At 48.1% G+C, this 13,829-nt stretch overlaps 1 protein-coding gene across 1 annotated transcript; it reads left to right on the top strand.

The window, feature by feature from the left end:
* The first annotated feature begins 84 nt into the window (after nt 1-84).
* Nucleotides 85-10,230, top strand: FNDC10 (fibronectin type III domain containing 10). Its single transcript, XM_075017977.1, has 3 exons — nt 85-105; nt 2,032-4,043; nt 10,125-10,230. Exons 1-2 carry the CDS (start codon nt 85-87, stop codon nt 3,106-3,108), a joined length of 1,098 nt encoding a protein of 365 aa, XP_074874078.1. The 3' UTR covers nt 3,109-4,043; nt 10,125-10,230.
* Nucleotides 10,231-13,829: the final 3,599 nt, after the last annotated feature.

Here is a 13,829-nt window from a genome sequence, read left to right as displayed (position 1 = left end):
ATGGGAGTGTAGCCAAACTGTGCCCCACAGATGTCCTCCCCCTTTCCTCCACAGCAAGGCCAGGAAACCCTACCTGCCAGGGCCATGCTTAACAAGCTGTCAGAGGTAGCTGTGTTTGGCTGTTTCAGAAAAGACAATGAGGAGTCCAGGAGCACCTCAGCATGGGGTTGGTTTTTTATAAGAAGTTTTTTTTTCTCAAGACTGGAATGCTGAACCTGACAGCATAACCATTTGTTTACATGAAAAGCCAAAACCACTTCCATGACCAAGAGACCAGTTGCTCACCTGGAGGTTGCCTGGTCCAGGGAGCAAGACAGCTGAGTTCTATTCTTGCTATCCACTGATTGCATGATTTGCCCTCTACACCTCCCTCCTGCCCCCCCTCCCCACCCATCAGGACTTCTGTTTTAATCGTGGGTCCCTATCAATCTGGTCCAAGCAGGGTTAGGTGATGGGGCATTAGAAACACTCATGGCAGCCCTGCACGATGCCTCCACTAGGGCTGTGTTGCTAACCCTGGAGGAGCTGCCGGAGCAATGCTGAGAACCATCCTGCCATTTTCCCTAGCACAGATAAGGTGGAAGGGCCTCTTGTAAACCCTTCCTCTCCAGTACAGTGCTGTCAATCACTAGGATTACCTGGGGCAGGAAGTGTCACCTGGACTGGGCCTACCTTGTATAACACAGAACAAAGAGTTGAGGGCAGGGATAGACCTAAGAACCAGCTGTATAATGATCCTGTGTTCCAAAGAGAAGGGAATTCTGCTGCTCCCCATTTCATTCACACCTCTGTAGATTTTAAAAGCCTGATGGGACCATTAGGCCCTCTATTCAACCTCATTCCTACCCAAGGCCAGAGACTTCCACCCACTTACCCGCTATCAGGCCCAAGAACTGGTTTCACTAAAGTCGGCTGTCCAGCAAGGCCTCCTGCTTTGATCTGATTCTCCAAGAAGGAGACTGGCCTGAATCAAGTCAAGCCCAGATGGAACTTCTGGCTGGAGGCTCTTGAACTCCTCTAGAGCCATCCCTCATTTGGCAAATCACACAACCACGTAGGGGACTGTGAAATATGGGGCAGCTGTGCAGCGGGTGGCTGGAGAGAAGCTGCACTTTTCCTTTAAACACTGCTTGCTGCTGCTCTGGCCCGTTCCTGCTTCAAGTTACTAACTCCTCTGGACTGGACAGCACTCCATGAAATGGTGGCTGGGCCAGGAAAGTCAGCAACCCCTGTCTCACACAGCTCCAACAGCCCACCCTCTAGGAGGGGGTACGGGTGCTGGGCTGCGTAGGGCACCAGCACTGGTAGGGACAGCGCTGACTTCATGCCTCTCCCTCAGGCAGGGGTGAGCAAACTGGCCCCACTTTCTGGTCCTGTGGTTGCAGCCCCCCCCCCCCCACCAATGTCATCCAAACTGGTGGAAAATTTGCTCCTGTTCATATGAAAGTAAACCAATTTTGGGGCATGTTAGAAAATCAGGCTATAGGATGGGAAAACGTTATCGGTCCAGCCACTGGACTACGCAGACATAAAAGGAACAGATTTCAACATTGCAGTGAGGGAAGGAGAGAGACCCAGCAGCTGACTGTGCTGCCCCCCCTTATGAAATTGCACACCCCCAGTGGGTCTGCCCCCCATTTTGCGCCTCCCCGCCCTAAAGCTCGCTGGATGTTGGGGTGATCCGAATTCGCGGCGGCAGCCCCCCAGGACTGCCCTGAAATCTGCAGGGATTAAAGAGGACTCCAATTAAAACTTACGCCTGGAGCTGGCACCTCCACGCACAGGCGGGACCACAACCGGCAACCCTAATCCAAACGCACGTGGGTCTGCCCTAGAGCCCCGCTGAAGTGAACGGGCACCTGCCTCCCAATAGAGCCTCCACCGGGGGCGGGGCGGGGCGGGGCAGGGCAGGGGCCACCCCCCACAAAGCGAGTCCCCCGGCACGGCCGGCCATTGCCGCGGTAGGAGGAGGGCGGGCCGGAGCGGCTCGCCGCCTGGGCCCCAGTTGAACCGCCCGCTCGGCCCTTGCAGGCTGGCTCCATCCGCTTCCCATTCGCTCGCTGCCGGGGCGCAGGGCAGGCGGGTCCGTCCGCCGCCGCCGCCGCCTCTGCATTGGCAGCCGGGGGTTGCAGCCTGGTTGCTGGAAGTTGGCCGCTCCGGGAGGGGCTGCCCGGGGTCTCCCGACGCTGGTGGAGACCGGGCGCCGGAGGAGGCGGCTCCTTGCCGGGCTCGGCGCATGACGCTGCCGGCCGCGATGCCCGGTCCCCGCGGAGCCGGAGGGAGCGCGCCGCCTCTGCCCGCCTGCTAGCGCTGCGGGGCCGCCCCCGGCCCGGCCCGGCCAGCATGCTCAGCTTGGGCGCGCTGCTGCAGTCGCTCGCCCTGCTCAGCCTCTGCCCGCGCCGCCCCGCGCCCGCCTCCGCCTCCGCCCGGCCGCAGGGCTCCGGGGAGCTGGCCCGGGACGCAGCCACCGCCCTGGAGCCGCTGCCGGCCCTCCCCGGGCGAAGCCGGCGAGCAGCCCCGCCGCCGGCCAACCTCAGCTCGGGCGCGGCGCCCTGGTGCCCCTACAAGGTGTTCAGCGAGGGCCAGCCCGGCGGCCGCCTCTGCTTCCGCAGCCCCGCCCGCGACTTCCAGTGCCCGGCGCCCAGCTGCAGGGCGCACCGCTCGCCGGGCCGCGCCCTGGTGGCCAACGTGCTGCGCAACGGCAGCGTGCTGCTGCAGTGGGGAGCCCCCGGCTGGGCGGGCGGCGAGCTGCGGGGCTTCGCCCTCAACTGCTCCTGGGACGGCACCTACACCCGCTTCCAGTGCGACAGCGTGCAGCTGGGGGCCAGCTGCCGGGACTACCTGCTGCCCGACGCGCACGGCAGCGTGCGCTACCGCCTGTGCCTGCAGCCGCTCTACCGGGCCGCCGGCCGGGGCGCGCCCCGCGCCGAGTGCGTGGAGTTCAGCGTGGAACCGGCCGGCCTGCGGGACATCGTCATCGCCATGACGGCCGTGGGGGGCTCCATCTGCGTCATGCTCGTCATCATTTGCCTCCTGGTGGCCTACATCACCGAGAACCTCATGCCGCCCGCCTTGGGCCGGGCCGCCGCCGCCAAGAGGGGCACGTAGGGGGCACCCGCTGCTGTAGCCCCGGGCCTGGAGCCAGGCGCTGGCGCTCCCTCTGCAGCCGGGGGATGGTCCTGGCCCTAAGGACCCAGCCTGGAGCTCCCCCTGCAGCTGGGATCCGGAACCTGCCCTCGAGCTCCCCCGGCACATCCGGGGGGCCTGCAGCTGGTCCCTAGAGCTGGGGCTTGGAGTGTCCTCTGCACATGGGCTGGGGACCTGCCCTGCAGCTCCCTCTGCATGTGGGGGGAGAGGGGGGCTGGAAATGGGCTTAAAATCTGGGGCTTCTTGGTGCTCTCTCTGCAGCAGGGGAGAGTGGGAGCTGGAACTGGCGCTGATAACCCCGGCCTGGAGCTCTCTCTGTAGAACCAGGGGCCTGGGGCTCCCAGTCCATCCCCTGGACATAGAGACCTTTACCCAGCTGGGGCATGAAGGACTTTTCTTCTTAGCTGACTGGGTAGTGGATATTGACCACATGGTTGTAGTGGGTAGACTGACTAAAGTGTCATCCTGGGGATTACCAAAGGCTGTAACCTTTCTATTCTAGTTAGCAGAGTAAGGAAAACCTTAAATCCAGTGCTAGCACCCAGAGCAGCTCTGCAGCAGCCGGAGGGACTCCAGACCATTGTATAACTTAAAAGCTTTTTAGAGCTGCGGACAGTATTATTTTTCATAGAGGTCTTTCTAGAGATCAGTCTTAACTAGCCATTTAAAACTTCCCTTGGCCTAAAGAAAACTGTGTTTAGAAACAAAGGAGAAATAGTCACACATTCAGGTACTTGAACATCAGTGTTTTGTGATAAAGAACTTCTACTGTGAAATCCTCATGAAGTATGTAACTGGGGTTGGGGATGGCCGTGCAGACACTACGAATGGAAAAGGAAGGGTTGTTACGGAACTCTGAAAGAATGGGTGATAAGCTGCTTCGAGACAATATTGAGGTGTGTGTTTTATTGTGGTGGTTTTTTTTTTTGTGTTTCAGAACTAAACATTCTACAAGAGGATAATAGAGATGGTTCAAAGAAAGCCTCAACTCCTCACACAGTGTGCCATAACGTAGATGTTCCATTGTTTTGCAGTTGTATTACATAGGAAAATTCACAGTAAAATAGAGTAATTTAGTAATGGGACCAAAATCGGGTGTATTATTTAGTGCTTACTTAAAAGCATTCAGAAATATAAGCCTGTGCTTCAGCACATATATATCTTTAGCAGACCAGTCTGTTAAAATACCAAGATGTTTCAGGTTTTAATAACAAATTTGCCAAGTGTATCATTTAGTTTGGAATTTTGTTTTCTATTTTTGGTACATCTAAAAATAAAAAAAAGAGCTAATCTGCTTGAGCCAGACCCAGTTTTCAAATTAAAAATAGCCCAGTGAGTTTTAAAAATAAAAATTGGGAATCTTCAGGAAGTGCCAGCAAAATTGGAGTTTTGAAAACTAAATTGCAACTTACTTTTAGAGGACTCAATACAAAAAAGGGCTTAAAAATGTGCTCGTTTAAGTCCCATTGATGTAGATGCACTTAACTGCTTTCCTAAATTGGAATGCTGTCCTGAAATTTGGCCAAAAAGAATAGATCAATATATCCTAAATTCTGAGGCTGAGGCAAAGCCCACTGAACTGAGTGGACTCATTAACATTATAGTTTGAACATCTTTAGTCCGGCACCCATGGGACCTCACCGGTGCCAAACCAGAGAATTTGCTGGACCACGGGATGTCCATATTGTCTGTTGGTATTACCAACACTTCCACTGCTTGGTGGGCTTTTAGAAAACGTATGGGGGTAAATTAGAGCTTAAATAACCATCCAGAATACTGAGAGCCAGGACCAGTGGCTGTAAACAGACTTTATGGGGCTGTGGGAAAACTTGGCCGTAATACCCATGATAAGTAGACATCTGGCTAATTAATATTGTGCCAGATTATGGATTGTGTTGTACTAGAGAGGTTGAACCTATAGTGGATTTTAGATTAAGCTTTATTCTAATGAGCTCAACCACTCAGGAGCCTTGGCCTGCCCCTGTGGAAATCAACAGGCATTTTGTCATTCACTTCAACAGCTGAAGGCCCTTTCAAAAATAACAATTGAAAAAATGGATCGAGCCAATATGTCTCTGGTTTCTGCCTGCTGCTGTTTAAAAAGGCCAATTTAACAGCGTATGAGAACTGGAATTTGTTGTAGAAGCATACACTGAGCTTTATAATGGTGGGAAATGTACACTATAACTACTAGTCTTTGCTACCCCATCTTTTAGGAATACAATCCACCTTAGTCCCACTAAGGGAGCACTTCCTAAAATCTGAATTCTATCTTGTAGTAGTTGAGTATTTTTAATGTTGGAACACTAGCTGTGATCCATTCACTCAGTGCTATAGAAAGCTAAGGTTATATTGTGCCTTAGTGCTTGAAAGTTTGACCCATTTATATTGGCTCTTCTTGTAAATGTCATAGCAACATGTGTACCTCCTGCTGTGTTTTGTCTCTGTAATAAGAAAATAAACTTAGGCTAGCTGAATATAACTTGAATTTTAATAGATATCTAAAATAGAGTACATTAACTTCCTAGAGCTCCTGTCTTAGTTTTTATTTATATTCTCTCCATATAGCTGACGGGTGTAATAAAAATCTAACCTGTCACAATACATGAGATAGTGAGGGGAAATAGTGTTGTTCTAACAGGGTATTATTGATAGCTCACATATTAAACTCAAGTATTTGTCTGAATAAACACATTTACAAACAATAAATGCCAAGTGGGCATTTCTTAGGTAGTATACAAGAGAAAAAACAAAGTAGAGGGCATATGTAGAAACCTTCTAGGATCCCTTGTTAAACTATAATATTTGTATTAATCGGATAAGCACAGCCATACCATAGATTATATTTCTCCTTCTTTTTCCTGTCAGTGAATGTTTTTAATTCAGCAGGCAAACTTATTTCCCTTAGGACTGAAATAATTTGAGGATATTTAGGAAGCTGAAGCTCTGTAGTATGTCAGACCAAAATACCTCTCTCATTATTTCTGCATGTTTTCCTTCTCACAAGCAGCTTGCGTGAATTACGTTGTTTCCCTTCCTGAGTCTCGTGCCTATGAGCCACCTGACAAAATTTAAACTATAATTGCAACTAGTGGATCAGCCCTGACAGAGGACTTCATTTTTCTCCCCAGGGAGAGATGACGTATGAAATAATCTGAAAGTAGTTAAAGAATATTAGGACACATTGTACCTTGTGGCCTCCCATCATCCTTTTCGTAAGTCCATTGAAGTAAGTGCATTTAAACCCACCATGAACTTGGCCCAGCTTCCTTTGAAGGCTTCACATGCATCTACCCTATGGCTAATTCTAGGCAGGATTAGTAGACTAGAACTAATATTGTACATTTCTAGCCATTTCTGTCACTCACTGTTGCTGTTGTCCTTTACCTTGCCATGAATTGCCAGACTTGAAAGTTAAATATATAACTAATGAGCCTTGTATCACCTTGGAGATGACCTTAATGAATTAAAAGAACATAGACAAAATATATACATTCTGGCTGATACCTTTTTAAATCAGGTGATTTAGAAGCCCTTTCTGTTAAACTGACCTAAAGCTTGTCCTAGTTATATTGCTCGCTATAAAATTATTGCAACATCATCTACTACATATTTTAGAGTGTATTTGTGAGTGCTATGTTTGTTCAATAACTCCTCTTATATCGTAAGTTATGACCATGAAATTTGGTATGTGGCTTCCTTTTAACCTAACTTAAACCAAGGTCAGGGTTTGGTTGTGCCTGGAAAGTGGGAAATGCCTGAAATCCCAGGATTTCCCAGAGTGGAAAGGGAGGGGCTCTGACAGGAGGGATGACATACTTCAGACTCACCACTGAGGGGCAGCAAGTGCAGGAAACAGTCATACTACAGAGTGACCCCTGGGCAGCTGAAGCAGCAAAATGGTGACCACATGGAGACAGGGCCCCTCTATATCCTGGCCCTTGGCCACAGTGCCGTGAAGGAGGAGCCTGACTGCCCCCCCATACCTCCCCCATGCAATTAGCCTCTGTGTGAGACTCTGTGGCCACAAACCCTGGCCCTGCCCTCCCCAAGCTCATGAAGGGGCCATGAAAACTGCCCAGCGCCCCCCACCCCCCCGTTGGCTCTGGGCCAGGGAAAAAAGTCACTGCCCCGGCTTCGACACCCACCTCCACCCGCCACTCCTGTTGGGCTGGGGAAAAACCTGGGGCTGGGGAGGGCAACAGAAAGTTTCCCATAGATTGTGCTGGGCTTTGGATCTGGCTTTAGACTGTTGCAGCTCTCTGCGTTGCTCAGCAAGTTAGTTGTAAAACTATTTCCTTAAACTGGTGGTTCAGCTGCACACCAAGTGTGTTGTCAGGTGTGCTGGTATTTTCAGCTGTGGTCAAGGGGGCTAAACATTCACACCCATACTTTGGTTTGATTTTCACCATCCTGGCGAAGGTAATAGAATTGCAGCCGTTCTTCGTTTGAGGAGCTCAAGTGGCTTGCAGGCAGAGGTATGTATTTTATGTCCATTTTAAAGATGAGGAAACTGAGGTCCAGAAAGGTTATTGAGTGACTTGTCTAAGGGTAACCCAGAGTTGTTGTGGCACGCTGGACTGGAATCCAGACCAGCTTCTCACCTGCTTTTAGCAAATAGAAACAGCTTTAAACTACTTGTATTTTTCAAATAATGGGCCAGCAGCTGATGTAATTTACCATCATTCCCTTGAGAGCAAGGAAGTTGTGCTGATGGATATCAGCTGAAGCTGTGGTCCAATCCATGTAGGTCTTACTCAGTTTGATAGTCAATGTTCCATTCATATTTATGTGCCATTGACACTGAGTATTTAAAATTAGCTGTTTTAATTTCTCATCTTCATGGGTGAGCCATAGTTTGGGACAAATAGCTTCTCTGAAAAGAGGCCATCACAATTCTGTTACATTTTTCTAGCAGAGCTAACGCCATGTGCTAAAGACTCTGAAAATACTGCCACTCCCCACTGAATCATTATCCCCGTTAACAACAACATGGTCAGAACAATTGTCAGATAGTTCATTTAGTGCAGAGTTCCCACCCTGAATTCCGCTGTGGGTGAAGTGAACTATTATTTATTTAGAGTGTGGTAATACCCCAAATCCTGTAAACATTTTCCAAACACTGAAGGGAAGAAACAAGGTCTCTGCCCCAAAGAACTTGCTGTCTCTAAAGGGCAGAGAGACGGAGACGCAGGTAAGGGCCCCAGGTCCCTTTATTCAGATCTGATTCATAGTGCAGATCTGTAAGAGAGCCCCAGAATCATAACACACAAGAACTGGACAGGACTTTGAGAGGTCATTGAGTCCAGTCCCCTGTCCTGATAGCAGGAACAAGCACTGTCTAGACCATCCCTGATAGACATCTGTCTAACCTGCTCTTAAATATCTCCAGTGATGGAGATCCCACAACCCCCCTTGGCAATTTATTCCAGTGTTCAATCACCCTGTCAGTTAGGAAGTTTTTTCTAATGTCCAACCTAAACCTCCCTTGCTGCAGTTTAAGCCCATTGCTTTTCGTCTGACCCTCAGAGGCCAAGGAGAACAACTTTTCTCCCTCCTCCTTGTAACCCTCTTTGAAGTACTTGTAAACTGCTATCATGTCCCCACTCAGTCTTCTCTTTTCTAAACTAAACCAGCCCAGTTCTTTCAGTCCTCCCTCATAGCTCATGTTCTCTGGACCTTTAATTGTTCCTGTTGCTCTTCTCTGGACCTTCTCCAATTTCTCATCTTTCTTGAAGTGTGGTGCCCAGAACTGGACACAGTGCTCCAGCTGAGGCCTAATCCGCACTGGATAGAGCAGAATGACTTCCTGTGTCTTGCTCACCTTGCTCCTGTTAATGCATCCCAGAATCATGTTTGTGTTTTTTTTGCAACAGTGTCACACCGTTGACTCGTATTTAGCTTGTGGTCCACTATGAGCCCTACATCCCTTTCTGCTGTACTCCTTGCTAGACTGTCAATTCTCATTCTGTATGTGTGAAACTAATTATTACTTCCTAAGTGAAGTACGTGGCATTTAAATAGAAACTATCCCAATCTAACCTCCTAATGAGCCATTCTTATCTCCAGATCCAAGCCTGGTCTATGGCCCCAAATTACTTGAGCCTGTGTAGATGTGGCGCTTTCAAATAAGCTGTATCCACTAGCTCTTGGAACAGTAAATCTACTACACCACATGAAGAGACTGTCTCTCAGTGTCTGCTTTTGTGACTTCTGCAGCATATTCCTCACCCCTCCTGCCCAACAAGAGTGACAAGATGTACTGCAAAGGATTAATCCTGTTGGGGGAATTGCTGCAACTCTCAGAAGGGTTATTGTATCAGCATTACATTCATTTTGATGCATTATGGATGGGATGTGTAAAACAATAGCATATGGTTTCTCCTTGCTCTCACTGGATAAGATCTTGACAATACATTGCAGTGGTGGGACAAAAACACATGAAATAATCCACTTTCCTTTTTTATATGAGCTTTAAGCAGAACAATTCATGTTCAATAACCCATTTGCAATGGGTCACTTTGATTTTTCTACAGCAAGAATAAGTAAATTCCTGTGTAGCACTAATAGGGATTTTACATGCATGTGCCCCAGGATATATTTAATTTAGTGGTTGTATTGAATGGGGCAATTAAATTAAATGTTGTTAGCCAATCTTTCCACAATACACAGCTTCTGCTGTGGCAGGGGGTGACTTGCCCAAGGTCACCTGGGAAGGTGGTGGCAGTGCAGGGAACTGATCCCTAATCTTGCAAATGCTCAGGTGATGTACTAACCACTGGGCATGATTGTCTCCCTGCTGCTGGAGGTGGTGGTGCCATCATGCATTCTTCCCAGTACAGCACAATACTATTTTGCCCGGTAATCCAAGCCCAGCATGTGCTGTTTATCTCATCACCAGTAATACCTGTGCTGAATTGTATTGTGCTACCTACACAGTAATGAACCATTATTGCATCTCTTATCTCCCGCCTCAGGAAGAAGGGCCTTCTCTATCATTTATTCGCTTGGCAGACTCCTGGGCTTGCATACGATGAGACTGGTGTTCTTTACCAATAACACAAAGATGGATCGGCTCATTTTCTTGCTTGCAGATGCAGGTAGGGTTGCAGAACTCAGTGACTGAAGGGGAAATGTCTACTACCAAAGATAAGAATGGGGTGACTTCTGCATTCCTTGGTGCACATAACAAAATTTATTCTACCATTGAGGGAACACTGAGGACTGAAGAGAGTTGGGGACCTGGTCCTGGGCCTGCTGTGTAAACATTTTTTTTTCAGTTTGCGAGTTCAAGCAGGGGTAGCACATCTACCGACTGGTGCTGGGAGGCACACTCCCAGCTGCTCTGTGGACATAACCATAGTGTCTGTATAGGTCCCATTCAGTGCTCCCTCTAACTTTTTCCATCCACAGGCAGAATAAATTTTGTTACGTGCACCAAGGCATGTGTGGATGTGCACCACCAATTGAAATATGATGCCCATTGTGGGTGCTCTGCTAATCAGCTGGGCAGCTCCTGAATCTCTCCTGGGTGACACCTCAAGAGCTTAGCTTCCAGGGAGCACTGGACTCCCATTCTCTAGTGCAGCCTCTAGAGACTATAGCAATACAGATTCCAATGCAAAAATTATTTCAATGGAGCTATTTGATATGCTATTATCCAAGATCAGTCAGGGTGGGTATTGATATTTTCAAAGATGAGGGGCATACAAATGAGAGCTCGAACACCCAATGTCTTGGAGATCTTGCTACCTACCAAAGGAGAAGTTTTAAATAAAGATAGAGGCCAATACATAAATTAGATAAATTTAGCAAAGACTGGCAACTGCCACTGAAAGGCAATTTGTTTTTAGTGTAATTAAAGCCTGCAAGAAACAGTCTTAAGTCCACTGAAATATGACATCTCAATGTTGTTTACGTGCATCGCCTGAAAGGCTCTGGTGTGATAATTCAGCAACAACACACATGGAGGAGGTGCTTGGTAGTGTGTTTGATTTGTTCCTGGCTTTTTGTCACCTTGTCTCCTCCAGCTGCTCTGAGCTAATTCCACTTTGATTGCAGAGTCGTGGCCCCCTCCTGCTGCAAGCTTTTCTGCGTCTTCTGTGTTACCAAGCCATGGCAAACTCAACCACATGGATCACACAAGTACACACTTCATTAGGAGCACTGGAGTACAGTGAGGACTGTTGCATGAGAAGGTACGAGGGCAGTTGCTGCTTCAGATAATATATGCAATGCCTGTTTGGTTGTGGATAAAACTGAGGGGACTTGTCTACCTGAGGCTCAGTCGTGCCATGTTGGGCTAACACCTGACTGTGTCTGGGCAGTGGGACATAAAAATCATTGTGTGCCAAGATAAAACTGTCGGTGTTCCATTGACTCGGAAGAGCTTATAACAGGATTTTGAACCTAGCATTGCCATGGCATATTGGATCAATGATCCAACTAATCTGATATCCTGTTTCTCTGTCTGAGCCAGTGCCAGATGCTTCAAAAGATGGAATATCAAAGTAATCTACCGACAGAAGAAACTTCCTTCCTGACCCTTGCCATTTAGGGGTCGGTTTGTACCCTGAAGCACGTGAGCTTAGAGCCCATATAACCTTTTGTACCATTAATGTAATGGAGGATGTTCTTATTACCAGGGTTTTTTTGAGCCAGTACTAGGCAGTGCTGAGTACTGGCACCTCAGCAGCCCCAGCCGCAGGATTGGCAGGGTGTGGGGAGCTGGATGAGTACCGGCTCCTTTTCTGTAAATCAAAAAAAACCACTTCTTATTACCCACAAAACTCCTACTCTTTTTTAAATGCTGCTAAACTCTTTCCCTCAGTAATACCTAGTGACAGTGAGTTCCAAGGATTAATTATGCATTAACATATCTTAATGGGTTTTCAGAGATAGAGCAGATGGGGGAAATCAATTTACAGATGTTGCATAGTCTCGGAGAGGTAGCTGTGTTAGTCTGTACCTTTGCAAAACAAAGAAATCAGTCCTGTAGCCCCTTAAAGACTAACAATATTCTTTATTAGGTGATGAGCTGCCATGGGAAAGACCACTTCTTCAGATCTGGACAGTTGTTCTCCAGATATGAAAAAATGGGTCTTTCCCATGAAAACTCATCAGCTAATAAATCACATGGCTAGTCTGTAAGGTGCTACTGGACTGCTCTCTTGTTTTTTACAGATGTTGGTTTATTAACTGAAATTCTTCTCATTTTCTCTGTTCCTGCACAATGGGTCTTGTCTTTGCTTTTTGAAATATAGGGAAACAAATATGGTTGGTGAAACCAAAAACCTGATTAATGGATTATCTACATCACTCTAGCAAGGAGGAGAAGTAAGCCCCAATACGGCCCATAAAGCCCTTCAGTGCAGTCTTCCTGAAATGCCCTCACCTTTAAACACAGTTGTCTTCCTTCCTCCAATACACTGCCATCTGGTTCTGCTCCTAGGATGGTGCAGCACTGCCTGGCAAGCTCTGTTGACTCTGGGAAAGTAAAGATATGGCATGAAATCTTGGCACCATCGAAGTCAATGGGAATTTGGCCACTTCCTTGTTTGGAGCTAAGATTTCGCCCATGGTTACCTGTTGGGCAAAGTTTGGTCTGCTCTGCTAGAGAGGCAGTTTCTCAGCAAAGAGGCTTGCAGATTGCTTGTGCTTTAGAATGTGTTAAGTACTCAGAGAGCCTGAAATGGGTCTGAACAGAAGCTGGTTTCCGCAGACGACAAGATTAAGTCTGCTGATGCACTCGCTATCGCCAGCCCTGGTGTCTGGTGGAGGTGGTGCAGCAAAATATTGCAGGGTTTAGTCAACTTCCTCGTCTGTGTTGTCGGCTGGTACTGTTCTGCATCCTGGCAGCGATGCACGTGCCGTGGTTGGGCCCTGGATGGAGGGGTGTCACTTCTTGCAGTGGTTTGCAACCTGTGTGCTGTGCAAAGTCGTGTTTACCCAAGTGCGGCTGGGCTTTCGTTAAGGCATTCAAGTACATTCCAAAGGGCCTTGACAAGAATGCGTTCGTGCTGCCCGCTGCTGCGCTGTGGGAACACCTGGGATTTTTCTTCCACATGATGCAGAGAGACCTTTTGATTGACAGCCCAGCCCAACCTCGCTTCAGAAGTGACTCACACGTCTGATGTCACCAAAGTCACAAGAAGTCTGTGCGCTGCAATTACATGTTGCCCAGGTGGGATAATCTCTGCCGTTTCTGGGCTGCCTTTAGCAGGGGCTATAATCTCCCTAAAAGCAGCCCTGCCTAATTATGGCTCTCATAAAAGAAATCCTGCTGCTGTGTTGCTTTACAGCAGCCCTAGAATTGCTCAGGTATATCAGAGATGCTGAAAATAACTTTCATTTTCTTTTCTGAGGGAGGAAAAAAATCAATAAAACTGACCTTGAGCTAAGAATAGACTTTGATTATCTTATGATAGAGTCTCCCTCAATTACCCTTTTTTATCTAATAAGCCTTTCAATTGCAGGTCAGATCACACTGATCACAGAAAGTAATGTGCGGCGGACGGCTCTTACGACTAACATGGTCCGAGGCTGTAGCTCAGTGAGGAAGGAGCAGAGGAGAGATGGCTTTGGGAAGCAGAGATAGGCGGATACTATAAATAATTTGTGACTGGCGTTAGGTTGAATCTGAAAGTGGATTTGCTGTGGCTGCGTTCATCCCCCTTGGAGTT

This window comes from Carettochelys insculpta, chromosome 23 (genome assembly GCF_033958435.1).
Source record: "Carettochelys insculpta isolate YL-2023 chromosome 23, ASM3395843v1, whole genome shotgun sequence".
Classification (NCBI taxonomy): domain Eukaryota; kingdom Metazoa; phylum Chordata; order Testudines; family Carettochelyidae; genus Carettochelys; species Carettochelys insculpta.
The sequence above is the reverse complement of the archived record's forward strand: the minus strand, read 5'-3'. Positions and strand labels throughout refer to the sequence as shown.